Source organism: Urtica dioica, chromosome 4 (assembly GCF_054948205.1).
Source record: "Urtica dioica subsp. dioica isolate 48M chromosome 4, U.dioica_male_clone48M_v1_H2, whole genome shotgun sequence".
NCBI classification, from domain to species: domain Eukaryota; kingdom Viridiplantae; phylum Streptophyta; class Magnoliopsida; order Rosales; family Urticaceae; genus Urtica; species Urtica dioica.
Window position 1 is genome coordinate 10,714,188 of NC_142759.1, and position 24,890 is coordinate 10,739,077.

Consider the following 24,890-nt stretch of genomic DNA (forward strand, 5'->3'; position numbering starts at 1 on the left):
TTTCCGTCATAAGTGAGACTTTTTAATGAAATCTCGTCGGTGGTGCTGGTCGCGGTCACGTTTAAAAAAAAAAAAAAAAAAAAAAACATATGGACGGTTAAAATGCCCCTAATCCGTTGTCATCATCCATAGACGGAAGACTGCAAAAGAAGCGCGTGTATTGCACCTGCAACTATGCTCTAAAATTAAATTTCAAAACTGTTGCTAACACTATAAAAACGACATCAATGTGCACAGATTTGATTTTGAACTGAAGACAGAAAGAAAAACATTTCCAATTTTTAAACTACAAGACAAAACTGAGTTCTGAGTCTGACTAAAGGTTCCTTTTTTTATATCGCTCAAGTAACGTTCTTCACAGCCATGTCTCACCCAAATCACCAGGTTTCATTTGTCTCTCTACCATATGCAACGCTTAATACGTTTTTATTGTTTCTGTAATTCGTTACTGTTATTGTCATTATAACTATTTTCCCGAGTCATTGAAGGTTTGTTGCTCGTAGAAGTTGAGAAATTCCAATTATTGTGATGAAATAACGTCACATTGATTATTGATTGTCCCCTCTTTTTGGGTGTGAATTGGGAACGATTTGTAAGACCATGCCATTAATAGTAGAAATAGAAGAGGAACAAGTTTTTCTCTTACACATGCAGTGGAAATTCATTTAAAATGCCGAAGATTTAATTATTCATTTGTTATTTATACAAATCTCTGAGTAGAGTATAGAAAATGGACCTCAGTTCTAACTTAGTAATAGCGTGTGCCCACAATTTTATTGACCTTCGTTTATAGTTGTTTTAATAGTGGAAATTGAAGAGTATGAACCTAGATGTGTAAACATTGGCTATAACCCTCGCCTGCCTAAACTTTGCGATTCATCGATCGGTTTGTGTTTCAGCTAAATATGCAGACGAATCCACATGTCTCGGAGGAGACAATAAAAAAACACGAAGATAACCTCAAGTTTCTCATCACTCAGAAGAATCAGTTAGATGAGGCGGTACTTGATCTGCAAGGTGTGCCTCTTTTAGCTTTGTGTTTCGAAATCGATAACATCAAGTGAATAATACCTCTGACAGAGCCGGATCGTATCTATTTGTGTCTCTAGTGAGTCTGGGAAGATACGACTCGACGAGTGTGGGCGGAGCGGCGAGTGGGAACGGGTCGTCTTGCACCGAGGACGAGACGATGAGACAGATAATGAAGCAAGAGAGCACTGCCTCGGGCGTGCTTTGCTGGTTGAATTCTCGCCGAGAGACTGAATTGGGACTCACCGACGATGTATTGGGCTTCGTCGCTGCCCTTGGCAGAGTCGAAGACGAGAATCTCAGCAGGTTTCTATTTCTTATCGGTATTAGTTTTAAAGATTGGTTCTTGAAATAACGGGCTGTGGGAAATTTTGAACACAGGCTTTTGTCGGAGTACTTGGGAATGCAGGCCATGCTGGGCATAGTTTGCAGAAGCTACGAAGGTGCTAAGGCTCTCGAGAAGTACGACGAGCAAGGGAATATAAAAAACGACGCTTCTTCTCTGCACAGTGTCGGACTGGCTTCCGGGAAGAAAATAAGTGGACGCTTTCTCGTCATGTGCCTTGAAGATTTGAGGCAATTAAACAGTCCTCGTTTTTTTTTTCTTTTCCAAATTGTGTTTTCATTTTATTTTATTTTCTTTTTCTGTTGGGCTTCAGACGATATGCGGGTGAGCTTGTGGCCGGCGATCCACAGAGAAAGCTTGCTCTTCCGAAGCCGAAACTTCCGAACGGAGAGTGTCCCGTTGGCTTCGTTGACTACGCGGTGAACTTGATCAATCTGGAAAGCAAGAACTTGTCTTGTGTCACATCCGGTGGAGAAGGTCTCAGAGAGACGCTGTTTTACAGCCTCTTCTCTCGCTTGCAAATCTACAAGACAAGAATGGAAATGCTTCAGGCTCTCCCGTGCATAACCGATGGAGCCTTGTCTTTGGACGGTGGCATTATTAGAAAGTCTGGTATACTATCACTCGGAACTAGGTTAGTACCCAAAAAAAAAAAATGTTTGCTGATTTACAGTCCTTAGCTGAGTGTTTGTTGTAGTCTTGATCTATATACATTCGTGTATCAGGAGAGACATAGAGGTGACATTTCCAGTGGTCTCCGGTGGATCTGAAGTTCCCGCGGATTATTTTAAATCCGAAGAAACGATCAAGATGATGAAATGGGAACGAGCTAATATCGATGGAGACATGCAAAGAGAGCAAGAATTGTTGGGGGAATATGCTAAAGCCAAACTCAAAGGTCAGACATGATTTTTGCAACTTTCTAACAGATGTTGTCTTACTTTGTAGCGTAGCCACGGAACTCTTTTGTTTCAGTTTAACATGAACACATTTTTTCTTCTTGTTATCTTTTTGGCTATTGGGTCGATAATTAGTATGGTGCATGGGTCGATAATTGGTATCTGTTGTACTCTACAAACTGATGATGTATGGTTTCACACTTTTGACATGAAAAATGGAAGTTTTGGCTTGTGCATTTTTTATTCTCTAAAGCCAGTTCACATGTTTTTGGAATAAATCAAGTACATAAAGAATATTCAACATTGCCATTAATTTTTCCAGAACAGAATCGCAGTGCTCTCGATTTTTAAATTGCGTGCTGGTTGGGGTCTTAATAATAATTTCCAATGACCTCCGGCGAATATCAAATTCCTGCAATACTGCTCTCCAAGGCGGCTTTGAATTTCGACCTAGAAATCTGTTCCCGAGCTAGATCTGAGGTCTTCTCCTCTACAGAGCCGCAAATCCTTCCCAGGCTCACTTTTGAAGTGGTTATCAGGTCTCATTTTGCCCTTAGGACACATAAATACGAGTGCCTTCCTAGGATTCACATCATTATCGCAGTGATTGCCCTCAAGATCAAGATCCCAAGTATCAGCTCCTAAAATATATGCAAAGTAGAACAGTCAGTAACTGTTGAAACATATGCGAATGTGAACAAATTGTTACATTATAAAGTATTGGTAACCTGAAATGTTCAAACTCAGAGAGAGATCTTTGTAACAAAAATTCAAGTGAAGCAATGGCCAAAAACTCTCTAATTGATTAAAAGAGCCAATTCTTTGTCCCGACATTATCAAAGTTATACCAGCTATCTGTAGCTCCAGAGACTACGGAGGTGTCCCACGCGAAGATCCGTTACTCCCGTTCCTCTTCTCTGAGAAGTCCTTGTCACGCCTCCAAGTTTTACTGCGGCAATGTGAGGCGACGTGCCCTTTTTTACCGCAAGTGTGGCACACGACTTTATTGTCCATCGGAAAATCTCGCCTCTTCGGGTGAAAAAATCGTGGCTTTTGGTGTCCCGTCTGCGATACATCACCATTGGGGGGTTGATGGTCTTGCGGGTTTGGGTGTCTCCGTTTTCCTTCTTCGACGCCCAACCGATTCATCAACATCCAGAAAGGAAGATAGTCCTCACACATCAACTGTACAGATACGTCCTTCCACGATGGAGGAAGCTTGGCAATTATGGCACTGACATGAAACTTCTCCTCCAAAACCATGCCTCCAGCAACGATCGAGTCGGCGATCTCGGTGAGCTCTTGAACCTGCTCCGGGATCGATCTCTCCTCGGCCATCTGAAACTCAATGTACTTTTTGACTTGGGATCTCTGAGTCCCGAATTCCTCGAAGAGATAGACCAATCTCATCTCTTCCCATAGTTCTTTGGCTGTCATGATCTTCTTTGCATACAAACTGAAGAGATGATCAGATAGAGAGTGTAGGATGTTGCGGCAGCAAATGGAATCGTCGTTCTTCCACTTCTGTTCTGCGTTCTTCAACTCGGTGGTTTCTTGAGTAGTTCCTTCCAGGCCTGGCGTACCGCTTGGGCACGGCTCGTGAAGGACATATGCAACCTTTAACTGCTTCAACAAAATTTCCATCTGCGATTCCCAACGCTTGTAGTTCTTCCCATTGAAGCGATCAACCTCAATCCGAAGTTCATGTGGATGGATATCATCCATCGAACTGGGCACATTCTTGGTTTCTTTGCCATCATTTTCGGGTCTGTAAAACAAAACAAATCAACACAAGATATTCAAGAGAAAGCGTAAAAAAGTAACCAAGTTATGAAACCAAAAATCAACCACACTGACTTTCACCTTAAATTTGACCCCATCTTCTTAATAGCTTCTTCAATGGTGGGGACATTTTCAGTTTCTTTACCATTGTGTTCAGGTCTGTACCACAAAACAAATCCAGGCGGTACAACTATAATCAACTTGAGGCATTCAAGGGATTGCATAAAAGAGTGACCAAGTTTTGAAGCCAAATATCAATCACACTATGACTTCTACCTTAATTTTGACTTCTTCTTCTTAATAGCTTCTTCGATGGCAGGAACATTTCCAGTTTCGTTGCCATCATGTTCGGGGCTGTAGCACAAACAAATTCAGACAGTAAATTATAATAAACTTGAGAACATTCAAGGGGTAGCATAACAAAGTAGCCAAGTATTGAGATTAAATATCAACCACACTATGACTTTCACCTTAATTTTGACTTGATCTTCTTTATAGCTTCTTCGATAACAGGGACATTTTCGGTTTCTTTTACATTGTGTTCGGGTCTGTAGCACAAAACAAATCCAGACAGTACGACAATATTCAACTCAAGGCATCCAAGAAATCCATAAAAGATAACCAAGTTACGAGACCAAATATCAACCACACTATGACTTTCACCTCAATCTTGACTGCATCTTCTTAATAGCTTCTTCAATGGCAGGGACATTTTCCTTGAAGGACGACCATTGCTTGACAGGCATGGTGATTCCTAAAAAAACAAAGCAGAAATTTCATAAACAAACAGACGCATAATCTTCATGAAACAATAAAACAGGTTACAAGCGCATATATAAACCTATGCAAAAAACATAAGCATAAAGACTTGTATCACTAAATATAAATCAAATGAACAGAAAAATATTGACTACTCGCTCACCTTTAGTAGTAGGATGTTGCTTTCCGTCTTTCCAAAAGAAATCCCTAATCGATACCATAGTCTTCCCTCTGTAATCATGAACCAGCGCGTTTGTCTTCTTCGAGAGCTGAAAAACCAATCGAACACAACTCCGTCAGAACAAAATAAAACCTAGGTTTTTTTTCTTCACGGTAATCAAGAAACGGAGCTAGGGTTTATTATGGCGTCTTTTAGATCACCTTGCAAACGTATCGTTCGTTCTTCGAGGTGGTGTCCGTCTTCGCTTCTTGAGCGTTGTTGGACTCCGGCGTCGAGAGCAGAAAGTTCTCCACGGCGATCCTGACGAGATTCCTCGCCTCCGGCCCGGAGAGGTCGATTCCGAGCCGCTCGGAGGCGGCGAGTCGGAGCTTGTACTCAGTAGTCTCTTCCAAGTTCGCGTTGCTCAGAATTTCCGCCACGGTTTCTTCAATCTTCCGGCGAGTTTCGGACTCCATTGAGGTTTCGTTTTTCCCGCGGAAATTGGAAAGCGAATGAAAAATAAAATGAATTTAATCAAGGCAAGTATGGAACTAATGCACTTTGAGAGAAAGAGAGACCCAACTTATTCTATTCTAAATAAATTCTAATTGTGTGTAATGTACTAATTAGACAAAGTTGGGATTTCAATTTTTTTTAATTTAATTATAATGGCATTGTATAAAATGTATCTTTTATTGTAAAATATATTCAAGAGATTTTAACACAGGTATAACCAAATTTTTATCATTTATCAAAATCAATCAATATTTAAAAGTTGACAATTTTATTATTAATATCACAAGAGCCTTTTTTTTCTTTTTTAATTAACGGTATCATTTTGTGACCGTTTTCTTATTTTCTGACCGATCTCTTACGGAAATTTTAAATTTTTCATGAATACAGAATATTATGGCCGATTTGTCACGTAATTATGAAGGGTATTACAATCTTTGCACAACTCGTTTATTAATAAAAATATCAAATTTTGAGTACTAGTTGATTTTGATAAAATGGCACGAGTTTAATAAGATTTGTGTCAAAATTTCTAGATTCAATCTCCTTGAGTCCTAACTTTTGGCAGAAATCGTATCATAAGTTCTTATTTAATTTTTTCTTTTTCAAATGATTCGGATGATACAGCTGATGGTTCGTCATCTCAACTAATTAGAGAGCAAAAAGAAAAACTTAAGAGAAAAATACAAGAGAATGCTTCCGCCAGCGAAAAATTACAAAGAGAATGCGATGAAGAATTAAAAAATATATTGAAGTAGGGCAACCATCAAAGGCAAGCACAAGCACGAATAAATGCTCAACAACAACAAATGGAAATGATATGATTGGAAAACAATTTAGAAAAATATGGAGCTCAAATCATGTTATAAGACCCAAATACTATTACTAATTCAAATCAACATGCTTACATTATTTAGGAACAAGCCCGTATTATACATAAAAAGAAGATATGAGGAGCAACTTTTGCAATACGATTCTTCTAATTCTATGAATGCAATCAAGATAATATTTGATAATATTCGAGAATCTTGAAGTGATCGTATATTGTTTGTGACTTCTATGAACTGTTAATTATATAACTTTCAAATGTCTTGCAATTTTTCTTTTATTATTGTCTTATGATATTGGACTTTTATTGTACTAGTTTTAGTTATATTTTATTTTTCCACATATGAATTATATTTAAATTAATGTTTTTTTTTAGAATACGTTAATTTAAAAATAAATAATGTGTATAAATTGTAACACAAACTAAAAACCATAAAAGATTATAAGAATATACATAGGTTATAAAATTATAACTATAAATTAAATTTGGAGTCAATTTCATGATTTTTTTTACAAATTTTAGATTTTAAAAAAGATATATGCATTAATGAATAATACATCTCCAATAAATTTGGAGAACCGCTATTAATTTGTGACGCAAATAACTCCAAGGGGTTGGTCTAGTGGTAAAGGCGATTCTTGGGATCTTGCACTTCCCCGGGTTGACTCCCCCTGGACCCAACAATTGGGGTCATTGGGGTAGTCTCCCGGTCGATAATGCCAAGGTTTCGTGGATATTAGTCGGGTCTCACCCGGACACCATGGTTATCAAAAAAAAAAAAAAAATTGTGACGCAAATATAGAGAATACATTGGATATAGTCTTTCACATAGTCCGAAGTTCTTGTAATCCAAATTTTTCTGAGAATAAAAATAAATTTAGTATATAGTACATACACACATTTCATCGAGTGATCGATGTACGGATTATATGGCCATGGAATGCAAATTCTATTTCTATAAAGTAGCAGACCTAATCGGACCATTGTAAAATTACATGTCCCAACAACCAAATACCTTACCTGAAAATGTCACACCAAGGAATCACCAACAAAACACATGTCAAGAGTATGTTAAGAACTATGACCTCATTCTCAACATCTGACAAAACTTCATATATTTAATCAGATAAACAAGCCAAAAATGTTATATTCAACTGGGTAAAAAAAAAAAAAAAAATGATGGTACCCAACTCAGCATAATACACAATTCTTTTTAGAGTTCAAATGGACTTGGCGATCTTTTCCGTTTCCTTTTTGTTTGCGGTGTTTTTAGCCCGTTACGCATTCCATGCGCTAAATGGCGCCAACAAGTCTAGGAGGCTCCCCCCGGGCCCACCGAGGTGGCCAGTCGTCGGAAACCTCCTCCAGTTGGGCCAGCTCCCCCACCGGGACCTGGCCTCACTGTGCGACAAGTACGGCCCCCTCGTGTACCTCCGGCTGGGCCGGGTCGACGCGATCACGACAAACGACCCGGACACGATCCGCGAGATCCTCCTTCGACAGGACGAGGTGTTCGCGTCCCGGCCCAGGACGCTCGCGGCGGTGCACTTGGCCTACGGGTGCAACGACGTGGCGTTGGCCCCTCTGGGCCCCCAGTGGAAGCGGATGCGGAGGATATGCATGGAACACTTGCTCACGACGAAGAGGCTCGACTCGTTCTCGGCCCAACGGGCCGACGAGGCCCAACATCTGGTGAGGGACCTGTGGGCCCGGGCGCGGGCCCGGAGCGGGACGGCCGTGGACATGAGGGAGGTGTTGGGGGGGTTCTCGATGAACAACGTGACGAGGATGTTGCTGGGGAAGCAGTTCTTCGGGACGGGGTCGGCGGGCCCGCAAGAGGCCAAGGAGTTCATGCACATTACCCACCAGCTGTTTTGGCTGTTGGGGTTGATCTACTTGGGCGACTACTTGCCCTTTTGGAGGTGGGTCGACCCGTACGGGTGCGAGAAGAAGATGAGGGACGTGGAGAAGCGAGTGGACGATTTCCACGCCAAGATCATCGAAGAGCACCGGAGGAGGAGGAAGGAGAGGCAAGTGGATGGAGATGGAAGAGAGTCTCAACCGGAGGAAATGGACTTTGTGGATGTTTTGCTGTCTTTGCCCGGTGAAGATGGGAAACAACATATGGACGATGTTGAAATTAAGGCACTCATTCAGGTGACACTTTTTTTTTTAATCTACTGCCTTGTTTGCTCTCTTAATTCAAATTGTACATATTTTACAATATTATTAGTGTTTTAAACGGAAAGCATTGGATATAAACTTGAAAATGAATGTCTAGATATGATAATTTTACAAGTCATATGTTTGTGCCAAAGCGTAGGTTTTAAATCTAGAATTTTGAACTTGCATATGCATTTTATTCAAATAGCGTCGCACCAAATTTTATAGTTTTCTATCAAAGCTAAGCCATCCATAAACATGGTTGGTATATTTTTTTTTTTTTTTTTTACAAAAAATTAGGCAAATAAACCACTGAAAGTGTAAGAATAACTAGATAACCAACTTTTTGTAATTTTTTTTTTTGTAAATATCCAACTCAATTTATTTACGGCACTAAAAAAATACAAAAATACCCAAAAACATTCTCGCATATTTTGGATTTTTTTTCTTTTTGAGTGTCGTAAATAAGTTGAGATGACTATTTACAGAAAATTTACAAAATCAAACAAAACATTATAAGTCAAATGACTACATAGCTGAAAAACTTTTTTTTTTCTTTTTTTTTTTAATAATTTGAACTTAAATCCAGGACATGATAGCGGCAGCGACGGACACGTCAGCGGTGACGAACGAGTGGGCGATGGCTGAAGTGATAAGTCACCCGCGCGTGCTTCGGAAGATCCAAGACGAGCTGGACACGGTGGTGGGGCGAGAGCGGATGGTCTCGGAGGCCGACCTGGCCCACCTCAACTACCTCCGTTGCGTGGTCCGCGAGACTTTCCGAATGCACCCGGCGGGGCCCTTCCTCATCCCCCACGAGTCCCTCCGCGACACCACAATCAACGGCTACCACATCCCCGCCAAGACCCGCGTCTTCATCAACACCCACGGCCTCGGCCGCAACGCCAGCGTCTGGGCCCGCGTTGACGAATTCTCCCCCGAGAGGCACTGGCCCGGGGACGGGGCCCGCGTCGAGATCAGCCACGGGGCCGACTTCAAGATTTTGCCCTTCAGTGCCGGCAAGAGGAAGTGCCCCGGAGCGCCACTTGGCGTCACGCTTGTCCTCACGGCCTTGGCTCGGCTTTTCCACTGCTTCGATTGGGCCCCGCCGGAGGGAACCAGGCCCGAAGACGTCGACACCGCCGAAGTCTATGGGATGACCATGCCCAAGGCTAAGCCTTTGATGGCCGTTCCTACGCCGCGTTTGGCTGATCATTTGTACCAATAGAAATAGTTTCATTTTTCGAAATTTCCCGAGTATTAAATAAACCAAGCTTGCATTGAGTTATCTCGTAGACTTGTAGTTATAATTTTTTTTTCCCACCTTACCTTCAGTAGCAATTCGATCGGCATATGCCTTTTTCATGTTTAATTCTAATTTGCAACTCTCAAAGCCTTAATTAAAAATACAAATAAACTTGAGGTAATAGTTATCACTGTATACAAATTTATTGGCTGGTCCTAATGATAAATGTTGGTTCGATGTGGGAGACAAGCGCCGAGCGTCACGCGGTCTTCGGAGAGTATAATTTATTGACACTAGGTTTTAGTTTTCTAGAAAATATAATTTTTAGTTTTAGGCCTTTTTTGGGTTTAGGCGAAAATTTACTAATAGTTAATGAGCTATCTGTTAATCAACATTGCTAAAATCTATGTTAGCATTTTTGTTAATAGAAATCATCTGACATTTACTATTAGGACTATTATTCTCAAATGCATTGCTCTTCCAATTTTACATCTCATCGATGTTAAAACTAGGAATTGAAAAATTCCATAAGGTGAAAAACAGTTCTTAACATAAACAACCCCTTAGAATATTATCACAATGCTGACTTTTTTTTTTTTTTATATAAAATTAGATCCGAACTCTCTAGTTGTTTACTTGTTTTCAAAGATTGCCTACTTAATAAAGAATGACATCATAATTTTGAGCAACTCATAATTTTAACAATTTTAGCTTCTTTTTTTCTCGACAATTAACTTATTTAGTTGGAGAAAATCTCTTCATCAATAGAGTCTGTATTTTTCATTTACATTTGATATAATATAGATTCTATTTCTAAAACAAAAAAAACAAGGAATGGCATCAAACATGATTCGTCTAAGGTACAAGGAGAGAGCTTTTCCGGCTAGCACATGCAATAAGGAATTATAAATTCGGTGAATAAATAAACAAACGAGACAACCAGAGAATTACACAGAGCTTGAATGTCATCGATGATCGTACCTAAGTCATTTGCGTATGCAGGTCATTTTAAGATGTCGATTACAATCTACGCATGACATTAGAGAGGAATAGACCTTTTCTAATGACCATCTCTGCTTATTATACGTATCTGAGCAATTATATTACTTTGATAAATACACATATTCTTATGGAATCTGCACTGCACAGATTCTATTTAATCCAAGTCCATTTTAGAAAAAAGCATTACTATACGAAAAAAAAGGCAATTAAAAAGCTATAAGTTAGGTGAGAAACAAAATAGGAGAAGAAGAGAATCGGCGTGCGATAAGCCGATAACTACCCCGCATAGGCCAGTGAGTAGAAAGATAAGTTTGGGTTTCACCGCTCAGACGTCATTCGATTGCAATCTTTCTTTCCATCGTAATTTCTCATTAAAAAAAAAAAAAAACCTCTCCCATTTAAACATATATTATGTCTATCTTTCTTTCAATTGACTTGATATATCACGATGGTTCTTTTTAAGTCTCGTAGCACATGAAAAATACTTTTTGATTCTCTACTCTATCTTATGTGACTCGTCGATGATCTTGCTTGATCCCGAGCAGTTTTTTCCGCTCTGCATTGGTTCCATTGTCGCCCAAGCGAATTGATTCTTTTTCTAATTCTAGATTGAACGACGCCTTCGAAATTCCGAAAAGTCTCACGGGGAAATCGGAAGGAAACGTAACGATCGAGTCATGGAATCGGCGCGGTGCAAGAGGAACGACGGCGCGAACTGGCGGTGCGGTGAAAAGGCGGCGCGCGGGAAGTCGTACTGCGAGAAGCACATTTTGCAGATGGAGAATCGAAAGAGGAAGTTGGCTGCGGCGTCGGCGGCGAAGGCCACTGCGAAGCTGAGGAAGGTGACGAAAATGGCGGCGAGAGAAGGACCAGACAGCGACGCGAGCGACTCCGGCTCGGAGAAGAAGAAGGATAAGAAGGCCAAGACAGCGAGTGTTGCTTCGGTTCTTGGTAAATCAGAAGCCAATTCTCCAAAATCTGTGAGTGAGAAAGTTGCTCCCCGTAGGCTAATGAGGAAACGCGCTAATGTGGTGGAAGAGAAATCTTCGGAGAAGGTATGTTTCTTTATTCTGAATTGGATTGAGAAAAATAGATTGAAGTTGAGAAAATATCTGTATGATTTTTAGTTCTTTTTAGGTTGTTGGGTCTCAGGAACAACCTATAGGAGACAAAGGTAGTGTGGGCTTGATGTGTCATCAGTGTCAAAGGAGCGATAAGAGCGGAGTTGTACACTGCGAGAAATGCAAAAGGAAGCGGTTTTGTTTTGAGTGCATTGACAGATGGTATGTTCAAAATGAAATTTTCAGTGAAATATTTTTTTTCTTCTCTTTTTCCTGCATAAGATCTTGATGCGTTAGTTATGAATGAGGGTTTAAGAAAGTGATAGGCTAAGCTGTTAAGATATGGACTCAGGTACCCAGGAAAGACCAGAGAAGAAATCGGCGCTGCTTGTCCATTTTGCTGCAAGAACTGCAATTGCAAAGCTTGTTTGCGTGATGTTCGGATGGTGCAGGTGAATGAAGTCTCTACGACGTGTGTGTTTACGTTCAGTTTGTAGTCTTAATATGAGATATCGTTCATCTCTTCACAGGATTGTCCCGAGGAGATAGAACCGAGTGAGAAGTTACAGCGGTTGCAATATTTACTATATAAAGCTTTGCCCATACTAAGGCAAGTCTATAGCGAACAGAGCTCTGAACTAGACATTGAAGCCAAAATTAAAGGTGCGTGGTTGTATGGAGAAAATATAACTTTGCTTTTTTATTCGGGTTTGATCTTGGTATAATTGTAATTGTTCTTTGTATATCAGGTTCTGGGGTTTCATTAGAGGAAGCCGATGTAGTAAGAGTTGAGCTGCACAAAAGTGAGCGTTTGTACTGGTAAGCTCAAGTTCTTCAACAGTTAGATCAAATAGTTAATCTTTTTGATCTGTACATTCTGTGGAATGTCATTTTTTATTAATATTTTTTTTAATGTTTAAACTTGTTATGATCGTGTAAGTTATATACTGTTACAGTGATAATTGTTCCACGTCCATTGTTGGCTTCTTCAGAAGCTGCACCAATCCCAACTGTTCATATGATCTATGCCTCACATGCTGCCGAGAGCTGAGGGAAAATCGTCAACCAGGAAGCAAACAAGACAGGACACCAATAATTGTTAGCAAAGACAAAGATGCTACCAAAAGGAAATTACATGCCTGGGAGAGGCAAATGGAGAACCCCCCTAAAGTTGACACTGATAATGGCTCTGGTGAATTCTCTGACTGGATAGCAAATGCTGATGGCACCATTCCATGCCCTCCGAAAGGCCGTGGAGGTTGTGGGACCTCAAAACTGGAATTGAGACGTCTCTATAAAGCGAACTGGGTTAAGAAATTGTTAGATAGTGCAGAGGAACTTATTAATAACTTCAAGTTACTAGAGGGTGATTCCTTGGAAGGTTGCACTTATTGCAAACTGCATGACTCTGATGGGAATGAAATTAAAGCATCTCATGTGCGACAAACTTCTTTTAGGGAAAATGGTCAGGATAACTTTCTATACTCCCCAAGTGCCATGGACATTGGCAAGAATGAAGTTGAACATTTTCAGAAGCATTGGACAAGGGGCGAACCTGTGATTGTCAGGGATGTTCTTCAAAAAACATCTGGTTTGAGCTGGGAACCTATGGTAATGTGGAGAGCTTTCAGAGAAACAGGTGCAAATGTCAAGTTTAAAGAGGAGACACGAAGTGTAAAGGCCATTGATTGTTTGGACTGGTGTGAGGTTAGCATACTAATCTTATAATTTCCGTTAAGAGATGGAAACTATAAAGTCTGCTTTTATAGTATAGCCATTTATGTACTTGTTTCTAATAATTATTATTCATACTCGGTTTTGTAGGTTGAGATCAATATTCACCAGTTTTTTGTGGGCTATTCAGAGGGTCGTATGCATAAAAACAAATGGCCAGAGATGTTGAAATTGAAGGATTGGCCTTCCTCAACTTTATTCGAGGAACGTTTACCAAGGCATGGTGCAGAATTTATGGCAGCACTTCCCTACAGAGATTACACTCATCCAAAATTTGGTCTCCTCAATCTTGCTACCAGGCTTCCAGATGATTCCTTGAAACCTGATTTAGGTCCTAAGACATATATTGCTTATGGATTTTCTGAGGAGCTAGGTAGAGGGGATTCGGTCACAAAGCTTCACTGTGATATATCTGATGCGGTAATAATATCTTGCCTTTTTAGACTTGGTCCTTGTATGTTGAACTTCCCTATTTTGTGTGACTTGTTACTTCTATTGCTTGTTATAATTGATGTGGGATACAATTGATGTTTGGATAGTATTATTGGTATGCTCATTACATAAAGTCTCTGTTTCTATTAAGAGACCCTATAAAGATTGCGTGGTGGTTTATAATGAGCGATTATTTGTGGGGGGTATTTTTTTTGTGGGTTCATCATGTTTCTTTCTTTGTAAGCATCTTTTACAATCAATAAAATCCTTGTTGTCTCTAATAAAATGTTACTTTATGTAATAACTGTTTAACAATACAAGCCATTTGTCGCCAATTTTTAAGCTATTTCCATTGAATTCATTTTAGTTCTTTTATAAGCAAGGTTGATTTCTGGTTCAGGTAAATGTTCTGACACACACAAATACAGTGAAGATTGCTCCCTGGCAGAGGAAAGTTATCAAGAATTTGCAGAAAAAATATGCAGTTGAAGATCAGCGTGAACTATATGATGAATTTAAGACTGAAGTTGGAGTAGAAAATGGACTTGCTCAGAGTTCCAGTGATGTGTCTGTGGCGCTTGAGTGGAATGATACTTCGGAGATATCTTGCTCAGAAAATGCTGGTCATAATCTGGTAGACTCTGAAACAGGTTTGATTTCAACAGATAACACAGACGTTCAAGGCGGTGCTGTATGGGATATCTTTCGCAGAAAAGATGTTCCGAAGCTAGTTGAATACTTGGAAAAGCATAAACATGAATTTCGCCATGTAGACAACCTTCCTGTTACCTCGGTGAGTAAAATGCTGGTTTTTCGCTGTCTAAAGTGAGTTATGAATGCTAACTTTGCATGTTTTAGGTCATTCATCCCATTCATGATCAGACTCTTTTGTTGAATGAGAGGCATAAGAAACAACTGAAGGAGGAATATAGTAAGAACCTTTTCTTTATCTACTTGGCCTTAAATTTGCAATTTTGTTTGACCTAATTTTGTTAATTTGCAATTGCAATTTTGTTTGATCCAATTTGGTAAATTTGCACATTTGCTTTCAGATGTGGAACCTTGGACATTTGAGCAGCACCTTGGTGATGCTGTTTTTATTCCAGCAGGATGTCCTCACCAAGTTAGAAATACACAGGTAAACACTCACTCGATTAACACAAATCTATCCGTTGTCAAAATTCATTATAGCACTCATTTACTTATGCCTGCTAAATGTATTTTGCCTACTATAGCTATCATGTGGGTCTCAGAAAATACCTCCATTCACTTTACCACTTTTCTAATATACCTTGATGCTGAGCCACTTATGCATTTATAATTATTATTATCGATTTTTTTTTCGTCTTCTTTAAGTTTACCATTAAGAGATAAGCTTATCTAGGTATTTATGTTCAACTCCCTATATTGAGTTGTGATATTCAGCAGCGAATCAGCGGGGTGAAATAAACACGAAAAATTGCTGAGTCCTACCATACACATATCATTCCCTACAAATTTGCCAGATCAGCGACTATGTCCGCTGATCTGCTGTTGATCACCATTTTCCATATTAAGGGAGTAGCCTACTCTATTTATCTAAGGTTTTGTACCAATTGTTATTCGATGAGAATACACAAAAAAATTCACCCTAAGAAAGCTACATGTTACAAAAGCCACCCTGAACCTCGGTCGTCGCTTACACACGAGCGAGTGACTTGTGGGATTGTGGAGTAATTGACTTGCTGACGATGTAGGAATGGCAGGTCTTGTCAGAGTTAAGTAGAGTCAAGTATTGTAGTGCTCTTAAAGTACTCTTGTACAAAGCAATATAATCCATTTCCTATGCCTCCTTGAACATTGTTAATGCAGTTTTATGAATCAACGATGAAGAGGACACATGAAAAAAAAGGACAAACACGAGTTGCCATGCGCACTATTAATTGCTCCCCGTCAATGACGCTCAAGAATACCCGTGGAGATAAAAAAAATAGTCGAGCACCATTAATTATCATCTTTTGATTGATTGACAGCCTCAAGAGCGCATAGTGGCAAAGGAGGGTCTCCGAGATGCCACGAGCATTGTTGAGGGATGAGTTCTCCAAGCTTGTCAATCTCACCGGACAACGGGTGTCCGGTCTTTCGACTCATTCACGACCAACCCAATCTTGTCAGGCGTTGCCTTCTCTTTGTCTGCCTTGACTTTCTCAAGGCCCACGATCCCCATTCAACAGCTCATCGACATTAATTACCTTTTTAATTGTCGGAAGAAGCTATTCATCTCACATCTTCAGCTGCTCGGCCAATGTCGATTGTGAATGAATTTTAACAGTGGCGATCTATAAAGTGTAATTATGCCACGACTGAATTCATGACATGATTGCTGATGTCAGCGATAATTTTCTTGCACTTTTTATTGTGCAGAGTGTTGAGGTGTGGAGCTTAATCGATCAGCATGATGACTGAAGACTTTATGGCGAAAATTATATTGTAAGAGTTATTAGTCGAGGGTATTTTTGGAAATTTCAAGCCTGTCTGTTAACCCTAGCGTTTGCCTATAAATACTATATGCGCCCTTGTAGAGCGCAAGAGAGATTGTAAATACATTTTCTCCCGATTTTGGGTATTAGTATGAATCTGCAGTGGCAAGAGTGGATGTAACTTTCATATTGAAAGTGAACCACCATAAATCTGTGTGTTATTATTCTTCGTATTTTGTGTGATTCGTTTTCTGATTTTAAGTTGGATTCGGGGCCCAAATCCTAACACATGGAACTTGGGAAGCTGTTACTAGATATGTTGTGGATGATCTCTTCTAGGATTTCCGATGTTGGTGATAGTTTTCTTCAATTTCTACTGTGCATCCTTCGCCTAGATGATGAATCTATATCTTATCACTTTCGCCTCTCGTTATTAGGGCTGGATTTATTTTCCGCATAGGATTGGAAGGATTTAGTTGATACGTGTCTCTTCCAACTCATGCATGAAAGGAGCGGACCCCTTACATGTCTCACTCCTACTTTTGATGAGGTTTGTATCGCATACCAAGTGTGAAGCCTCTGTCTTCTCTTAACATAATTTTTGATGAGATGTGTCACGAACAACATAACGATACCGATAAGAATACTTTGATTTGATTGAGATACTGGTTATCAGTAGATACCAACAAGTTAATGTTATTTAAAATAGGGTCCAACGGCTATATAGCCCAATAGAACTTAAGCTTTTGTAAAATAGCCATAGTTTGCCAATTATAAGCAAACTAGTCCAAGTAAGATTGATCTAGGCTGGATTAAATTTAATACCAACGAATTATAAAGACAGAATGTAAGCTTTATGAAGGCTGGATTAAAATTAATCAAGGCATGATTAAAAGTCATAGTACTCTCAATTGGCTATTTTGCTATACCTAATGAAACTATGACTATTTTGCAAAAGTCATAGTTTGAATTGGCTATTTCATACAATTTTTCCTTTAAAATATTGCTACCAACTTACAAAACATAATTTACTGAGATATCGATTACAGACGGAGATACCAATGGATATTCTAAAAAATACACTTTAAACAATCCAAAGGGGTTGGGTCTAGTTGTAAGAGCGATTCTTGGGACTTTATCAATCCCCGATTTGATTCCCAGTTTGATTCCCTATGGACGCAATAACTGGGGCCACTGGGGTTGGCTCCTGGTCGCTAGTGCCAGAGCCTTGTGAATTTCAGTCGGGTCCCTGGTCACCAGTTTATAAAATGGAACACTATAAACTCAAAAGTCTGAATCATATTCAGTATAGTACTCAACATACCACAAAGTTGACACTTAATTTGAACAATGGTACCAACAAAAAGCGTTGTGCGATGAAAAAAAAAGATATTGTCATTGATGATTTATTTTCACCGAGACGTGAATTTTAGCTAGATATCGACTATATTTTAGACCTTGGTTATGAAGAACACTGCAAAGTTGTGATGCTTGATATATAACAGCAAACTGAGAACTTTGTGAAGTCACACCCAAAATAAATGAAAAAGATTAGAGAAACCTAACTAATAAATCAAAACGACGATATCACTTAGTCCCGTTGCACCTTTTGGTTAAGGTGACAGTTGAGGCACGAGAAGGGCAATAAATCGATGATTTTTTGGATACTCCAATGGGTGTAAAAACGAGAAGCTGGAATGAAGTATTAAATCGGGTAACATTGGTCGCTATTGTGTAGGTCGCTGGATTACTGTTGTACATTAACAAACATGTCACCTACCGAGCGACTATGATCAAGCTAGGGCTGTGATACGTCTGAGTAAATATCACCTCTTCAGTTACTTACTTTGGAAATCATGCTTTTATCTCATAAATCAATTTGAGGTACTTTGAGGGGAATTATCAAGACTTATATGGAGGCTCTCTTTGGAATTCTCGGGTATTTGAAAGGAAATCTCGGTAGAGGTCCACCAAAGATGTAGAGCTCCTTGCCGTATGCACATCGGCTGGTGATGGGACATTAGGAAAGGAAAGTATCATTAAGGGTTGCTAGTCTACAAATAAAAGTTGGATTTAATTAGTTAGGGAGAATTCTTTTAGCATTGTTTGGAGAGTTCCGGCTCTCTCGACTATCTGAGTTTATCGTGTAATTTATATCGTTTGTAATTTAAATTCGAAGGTTCTTATCATCAGGGCAGAGGATCCTCGGGCGCATTTAGCCGATTCCAACCTTTGATGGCCGTGATCCAATCATGTGGATTACAACAATGGAATGATCTTCTCATACGTAAAGTACTCTCTGATAGCATGGAGATCGGATAAGTAGACATGAGAGGATTGACATTGCCCATTCGGATCCTACGTGAAATAACGGACAAATAGAACACTTTCTGCAGAGCAACAAGATGTCTTATATTGCCGCTCCGATATACTGTACGAAAGAGAGAGAATAAACGAGTCGCTTATAACTTTTCGGTGAAGAGGATGCTAGCAGCAGCGACAATCGAAGAATCGTCTATCAGCTTCGAAGTCGACAATGATAGACGTTGTTTCTCAATTCAGTAGGATGTTGGATCTGACTCGAGGCCGGTCTTGAGCACCTCAGATCTAGATCTGGCAATTCAGAGCGGATTGGAGCCGAGGAAGTTGACTTTTAAGTCAAAGAAGCGTTGACCAAGATCAAGGGAAGAAAACCCCGAACGAAAGAATCAGAGGATTCTGTAGGATGAGAAGCCGTATCTCAGTTCATCATTTTCAAGGCCTTAACATTGGTATAAGACGAACCATATGTCGACCAAGACAGATGTGAAATGCTAGAAAGAAAAAGATGAAATAGAAGAAGGAAATGAGAATAAAGACGGGGATGCGTACAAAATGGCCTGTAAATTGAGTGTAATATATCAGAGTTCCAATACACTCCTCAGGGTAGTATTCACTGCATTATACCCTTTTAAAAAAATCTTTCACTTTATGTTCTGTATAATCTGTAATTTTGTTATCTTTGTAGTACTACCAGTTCATAAACGTTTTTAGTGTAAGATATTTATAACAAAATATTTGGCTCTGAGTGTGATAAACCTTTGGCTTTCCAGTCTTGTATTAAGGTGGCGCTTGATTTTGTATCTCCTGAGAATTTAGAAGAATGCCTACGATTAACAGACGACATCCGTTGGCTACCAAAGAACCACAGAGCTAAGGAAGACAAATTAGAGGTATGTTATAGCAGAAAAAAAAAGGAAAATCTTGTGGATTCTCATTGAAAATAAAATCATGTATTAAATAATATTCCACATTTGGATATCAGTTAGTTGCTTAAATATCTTTAATGGAGATCTGTATAATAAATTTTTTAGAAAAATATTTAATACCAATTCTATCCTAAAAGAGTTAATTCAACCTTTGTCTGCTTAGACCACGGGAGATGAAAAATTACAACATACTTGCAGGTTAAAAAGATTGTACTATACGCTGTGAGTTCAGCTGTGAGAGAAGCCAAGCAATTGATGACAGAGCTCAAGTAGGATTATATATATTATGCTGTTTCTTATTGTGGGTATTATATGTATAGCAACTGTCATTATAATTCATACTAGAGCGTATTTAGAGAAAATTCCATGTATTTGAGAATGCCATGATAAATTAGGGATATGCAAATAAAACATGGAATGATGGACATATTGAACTATGATGCAAATAACCTTTGTAGTCAAAATAAAATAACCTTTGTAGACATATTCAAGTTCCTGTATTTTTTTTATAATTCTTTTACCATGTTGTTTAGAATCTTATTATGTAAACGTGTATACACAAATTCAAGTTACCCAATGAACATCTATACCTTTCAAGAGCATTGCCAAATGGCGCAAAAATAGCTCTCCTGTTCTTATTTTTGTGCTATGGAATAATTTTAAAGAAGATCTTCTTTTATCCTCATTTTCTACTTTAATTCGTCTTATAATTTTCTTAGTGTTCCACAAATGCTTAAAAGTTCATTTGGACGGGAGCTATTTTTAGAATTCTTTGCCAGAAGATCTAAAAGTATATTAATTGATTGATTCATGTGTTAAGATTTCACAGTAAACCTAAGGCGGAAATAAAATGCCAAGTAGTTATTGTGCTCATATATCCACTATATTTTTTCTATACTAATAGCTATTCTTATGGTAAAGTTGACAGCAACGTTACAAGAATTTACAACCGAATCAAACGGGTCCAAAATGCTGATGATATCGCTGCATTTTCGGAGCCTTGATTGTCCGAAGTATTTTTCAACAATGCAGTCTCCAACAAATGTCATATATTGATTGTTATTCGTGAAGCCTAATTGGTTGCTTAGGTAACGAAGACCTTACAAAGAGACTTTATGTGTAATCCATCAATTACCCTATTTCTTTTTTAGCAAACAAAAAAATATATATATCTCCCTAATTCTTTGCCATTGCTTCTCGGCTTTTAACGGCAGAGTTAGTGTGAAGATTTGTAACTTGATTTATATTGTCCCAAATTTGATGGCATGTCATAGGTAGAAAAAGATGCAACTGGAGTGAATCACTATATATATATATATATATATATATATATATATATGACTTCTAGTTATTTTGGCATGCATAAGGGTGATAGGCCGGATTAGAGCGTCTGATTTGTACCACCGTTTATAATGCGGTGTATTGCAAATACTATGCCACGAGTAGCTAGAAAACGCTATTTGCATTATTCAAAATATTCGTGGTGGGTCACGGTGGATATCAAATATGAGGATAAAATGATGAATTTATGCCCACTTTTAGGCTTTATTCGGTAGGAACGAGGGGAAAATTGATATATGGATTTAAAACAGTGAAAGTGAAAGAGGAATAGAAGTGATGAATCATAAATCGTTAAAAAGTTGATTGGTGTAATGTGATAAAAAAAATATATAATCCACTATTTCGCCTTTGTTTACAATAAATAAAAGATAGAGATGAATGATTGATGTTATTGTACTAAAATTATTATATTACCAATATATTTACATAATTATTATATTAGAAAAGGGTATATTGGTTATTTAATAAACTTTTCTTGTTTCAATCATTGCAAATCCATTTAAATTGTGGAATTTGCTGTTGAAGTCACAACAACAACACATTATTTTATTTGTAGCACAAATGAGTCTAAATTGCATCTGTGTCTTTTTTTTTTTTTTTTTTTTTTTTTTTTTTTTTTTTGCATATTTGTCACCTATACAATGTCTTAATTACCCTTCTATTTTATATCCAACAAGAATCTATATTCACACCCAAACCCTGATCTCTCATCAAATCCCTTCCAAACCCTAATCTTTCTAGCTCAAGCTCCGACCACCGCGCCGATCGCCGCTCCGACGAGGCCACCGCCGCCGCAACCCTCGTCGGAGTTGAGGCGCTTCAGATTATCGATTTCTTCTTCTAGTCTACTTTTGTTTTATAAATATTTTAACTGTGGTTCTACTTTCTTCTTCTAGTCTACTTTTGTTTTGTAAATACTTAACTCTGGTTCTATTTTAATGGTATTTTGGTTTAATAATAAATAAAAGTGACTTACTTGCAACACGTTTTTTTGGTGGTGACATAGATGCAATTTTGTTCATAAGAAGTGACTTTGGTGCAAATCTCTCATTCAAATTAAAATGGATAGATTTTGGTGGGCTTCATGAAGAATCAATCCCTCCAAATTCTTTCATCTTACTTTTCATCCTCTTCACCAAACATCACAATAGTTTAATTTCCTAGTTTAATCACTCCATCTTAATCCATCTATCCTAAAACTGATTCGTGGTCCATTTGCTCGAGTGGAGTTGCCAAAAAGGCTAAGCACGCCCCAATTTTCTAGATACTTAAATTGGGATTGAAAGCTTTGGTGTTTGGAGACTTGCCAATTTCATAGGTGACTTTTATATAAACTTGCAACAATCTTGTACATATTTTTACCGTACGAATGGCGCTACAAAGTACAGATATGGAAAATACAAATATTAAAATTTCAGGGAGTGCATAGCCATCAATAATAATAGTATTTTGCTAAAAGTTTATTTCGTTTCAAAAATATCTTAATTAAATCAGTAATTTTCTTTGGTAGTCTTTCGTAGTTATAAATTTTATATTCTGAATTTTTTTAATACATATATTAAACTATAAAATTTTCCTTAGTAAAATTAAAGGTCAAACTTTATTATAAGAATAAAAATCTACAAGTAATGCTGAAAAACTAAAAAAAAAAAAAGTCACACAATATGGCCAATGACTATATATTGACAAAAAGTAAGGGGATTATTACCCGTATCTTGAATTGAGAACCTTTGCTATGTGCTTTCCATTTACATTATGGATTGTTAGGACTTAAGGCACATTACATCGTGTTGATAACACATTCGCACATTAATCACACCTCCATTGTTGTCGTTTTTGTCAAATTTTACGAGGTAATCTTTCTTACGTTGTTGATTTGTCGTTGTTTCCTTTCCTCCGATATAACTTCAGAATAATTTAAAGATCTTCACCAATTATAGACATCGTTAAAAGCTCTGTTTTCTCCGCTAAGCTATAGTGCCCCCGATATGCTCGTCAAAATGCCTCAACGAGAATCCCATACATATCTTAAAATCTTCAGACATCACACATGCAGGTTTGAGAAAAAATGAGTAGTTTAAACTTTTGGACAAGCCTCGACACGGAGTAAACAAAGCCAATCGATATACAACACAAATTTTGAACTGATAACAGGAAAAACATTTTTTTTTCTTCTCCAAATTTTCTTTGCAGTTAAAAAGAAGATGAAACCGGCAATGTTTCTCCGGCGGCTTTCAGCTTCCTTTCCTCAGCCGAGAAGATTATTTAGTAGCAGCCCCACCAACGATTTCACCTCAGGAATAATGGAGCTCAATAAGGTTGATACACACATATATATATACACATAAGAACAAACTTTACATAAAAACAAACTAAGACCAGAGGGACTAGCTTAGTTGGTAAAAGCACTCTCACCCTTCCAATGAGGAGATGAGTTTGAGTAAAAACAATATATTTGACTTATTTTTTCTCTCTTTCAACCCGGGCTGTATAGGAAATGGAATCGATCTTCGGCGAGCCTTTATCTTCAAGCCACCCAACCGATCCCCCAACTCAAAAAGAGCACGAGGAAGCCCCGAGGCTGACCCACGTGGGCGCTTCGGGGACGGCCCAAATGGTGGACGTGTCGGAGAAAGGGGTGACGAAGAGGAAAGCGGTGGCGAGGTGCAAAGTGGTGCTCGGCGAGAGCGTGTACGGGCTGGTCTCGGCCAACCAGATGGGCAAGGGAGACGTGCTCGGCGTGGCCCGCCTCGCTGGCATCAGCGGGGCCAAGCGCACGAGCGAGCTCGTCCCTCTGTGCCACAACATCCCGCTGGCCCACGTGAGGGTCGACCTCGAGCTCAGCCGCGACGACTGGAGCGTCGACGTCGAGTCCGAGGCCACGTCGGCCGGCCAGACCGGGGTCGAGATGGAGGCTCTCACCGCCGCCGCCGTGGCCGGCCTCACCGTCTACGACATGTGCAAAGCCGCCTCTAAGGGGATTCGCATCACCGAGCTTCGGTTGGAGAGCAAGTCCGGTGGGAAGAGCGGTGATTGGTCTAGAGATGACTAGCCGAGAGAGCTCCGGTGGTGGTTTGGTTGTGTTTGTTTGTGGTAATGAGGGTAATGAACTTCGAAAATTCGAGAAAGAAAAAAAAAAAAAAAAGTTCGAAAATTTGGAGATATTTCGTAAAGGGTAATTTTGTCTTTTTTTTTTTCTTGTGATTTACAAACTTGGACTTTTAAGAACTAGTGGGGTTTCTCAAGTTTAGCTTTTTATATTTTGCTTGTTGGAATAAGCTTCAAACTAGACTAGTCTGAGTTGGAAATTATTGCATAAAACAATTGTTGGAACATTTATTGGCGAATTAATGTTGACAAAATAATATAGAATCGTGGAATATATTATCGGATAGCGTTGGGCCTTGTTACAATGTTTGGTCACAAGTGTCGCAGTTTGTGTTGTAACAGTCCCGTGTAACAGTTTCGGCCCATTGACTTTTGGGCTTTGCCACTCCGACTTGAAGAAGGATTCCAGCGTGGCTTAATGAGATAATGGGCTGGGACTCTCAATCCGACTTCAAGATTTATGTTGACCTAGTTTTCTCATATAAATAGGTCATCGCCTCACCTTCTACACTCACGCCTTTTGAGAGATTTATTTGAGTGTTTTAGCTGAGCTTAGAACGGCCTGTGTTCAAGCTCTTAAGGTGTTTTGTTACCTCTGCTTGGCTGCCTATATACGGGTGGTTGTATTAGGAGCAAGAGGTTAGGTTTTCCGTTTGTTCTTTGTTGGGAAACACTTTAGGAAGTCTCGGGAGAGATTTTCAGTGGGAATCGAGGGGATCTCGTACTTAGGGGGAGCCTAAGTTGCCGTTGAAGAAGATAGACGTAGGTTGGGTAGCTAG

The 24,890-nt window shown here is 39.0% G+C and overlaps 5 protein-coding genes across 12 annotated transcripts; 4 read left to right on the forward strand and 1 right to left on the reverse strand.

The window, feature by feature from the left end:
• The first annotated feature begins 247 nt into the window (after positions 1–247).
• Positions 248–2,521, forward strand: LOC149400331 (protein DEFECTIVE IN MERISTEM SILENCING 3-like). Of its 2 annotated transcripts, none has more exons than XM_089613054.1 (6): positions 248–384; positions 900–1,017; positions 1,110–1,335; positions 1,411–1,605; positions 1,689–2,009; positions 2,101–2,521. In XM_089613054.1, exons 1-6 carry the CDS (start codon positions 364–366, stop codon positions 2,282–2,284), a joined length of 1,065 nt encoding a protein of 354 aa, XP_089469180.1. In that variant the 5' UTR covers positions 248–363; the 3' UTR covers positions 2,285–2,521. The 2 variants fall into 2 exon arrangements, with proteins under 2 accessions (XP_089469180.1, XP_089469182.1); XM_089613056.1 differs by having other exon boundaries at positions 254–384; positions 912–1,017.
• A 36-nt stretch (positions 2,522–2,557) lies between these two features.
• LOC149400332 (uncharacterized) lies at positions 2,558–5,564 on the reverse strand. Of its 2 annotated transcripts, none has more exons than XR_016296660.1 (8): positions 5,197–5,564; positions 4,979–5,084; positions 4,720–4,810; positions 4,527–4,604; positions 4,333–4,410; positions 4,138–4,215; positions 3,003–4,042; positions 2,558–2,915 (listed from the first exon to the last, which is right to left on the reverse strand). XR_016296660.1 is itself a non-coding variant. In XM_089613053.1 (8 exons), the coding sequence occupies exons 1-7, from the start codon at positions 5,449–5,451 to the stop codon at positions 3,145–3,147; spliced, it is 1,584 nt and encodes a 527-aa protein (XP_089469179.1). In that variant the 5' UTR covers positions 5,452–5,564; the 3' UTR covers positions 2,558–2,915; positions 3,123–3,144. The 2 variants fall into 2 exon arrangements, 1 of the variants encoding a protein (XP_089469179.1); XM_089613053.1 differs by having other exon boundaries at positions 3,123–4,042.
• A 1,977-nt stretch (positions 5,565–7,541) lies between these two features.
• CYP703A2 (cytochrome P450, family 703, subfamily A, polypeptide 2) lies at positions 7,542–9,708 on the forward strand. The gene is made up of 2 exons (XM_089610412.1): positions 7,542–8,474; positions 9,070–9,708. Exons 1-2 carry the CDS (start codon positions 7,542–7,544, stop codon positions 9,706–9,708), a joined length of 1,572 nt encoding a protein of 523 aa, XP_089466538.1.
• Positions 9,709–11,043: 1,335 nt separating this feature from the next.
• LOC149400334 (Transcription factor jumonji (jmjC) domain-containing protein) lies at positions 11,044–20,126 on the forward strand. 4 transcript variants are annotated; one of them, XM_089611530.1, is made up of 13 exons: positions 11,044–11,088; positions 11,337–11,783; positions 11,866–12,011; positions 12,142–12,241; positions 12,320–12,452; positions 12,539–12,608; positions 12,746–13,496; positions 13,614–13,943; positions 14,356–14,748; positions 14,814–14,886; positions 15,008–15,093; positions 19,507–19,626; positions 19,861–20,126. In XM_089611530.1, exons 2-13 carry the CDS (start codon positions 11,406–11,408, stop codon positions 19,933–19,935), a joined length of 2,655 nt encoding a protein of 884 aa, XP_089467656.1. In that variant the 5' UTR covers positions 11,044–11,088; positions 11,337–11,405; the 3' UTR covers positions 19,936–20,126. The 4 variants fall into 4 exon arrangements, with proteins under 4 accessions (XP_089467656.1, XP_089467659.1, XP_089467658.1 ...); XM_089611533.1 differs by lacking the exons at positions 11,044–11,088; positions 19,507–19,626; positions 19,861–20,126 and adding an exon at positions 16,359–16,609 and having other exon boundaries at positions 11,115–11,783; XM_089611532.1 differs by lacking the exons at positions 11,044–11,088; positions 19,507–19,626; positions 19,861–20,126 and adding an exon at positions 15,968–16,350 and having other exon boundaries at positions 11,115–11,783.
• A 2,079-nt stretch (positions 20,127–22,205) lies between these two features.
• Positions 22,206–24,294, forward strand: CNX3 (cofactor of nitrate reductase and xanthine dehydrogenase 3). 3 transcript variants are annotated; one of them, XM_089612606.1, is made up of 3 exons: positions 22,206–22,321; positions 23,197–23,321; positions 23,498–24,294. In XM_089612606.1, the coding sequence occupies exons 2-3, from the start codon at positions 23,208–23,210 to the stop codon at positions 24,053–24,055; spliced, it is 672 nt and encodes a 223-aa protein (XP_089468732.1). In that variant the 5' UTR covers positions 22,206–22,321; positions 23,197–23,207; the 3' UTR covers positions 24,056–24,294. The 3 variants fall into 3 exon arrangements, with proteins under 3 accessions (XP_089468732.1, XP_089468730.1, XP_089468731.1); XM_089612604.1 differs by lacking the exon at positions 22,206–22,321 and adding an exon at positions 22,644–22,856; XM_089612605.1 differs by lacking the exon at positions 22,206–22,321 and adding an exon at positions 22,910–23,059.
• The last annotated feature ends 596 nt before the right edge of the window (positions 24,295–24,890 follow it).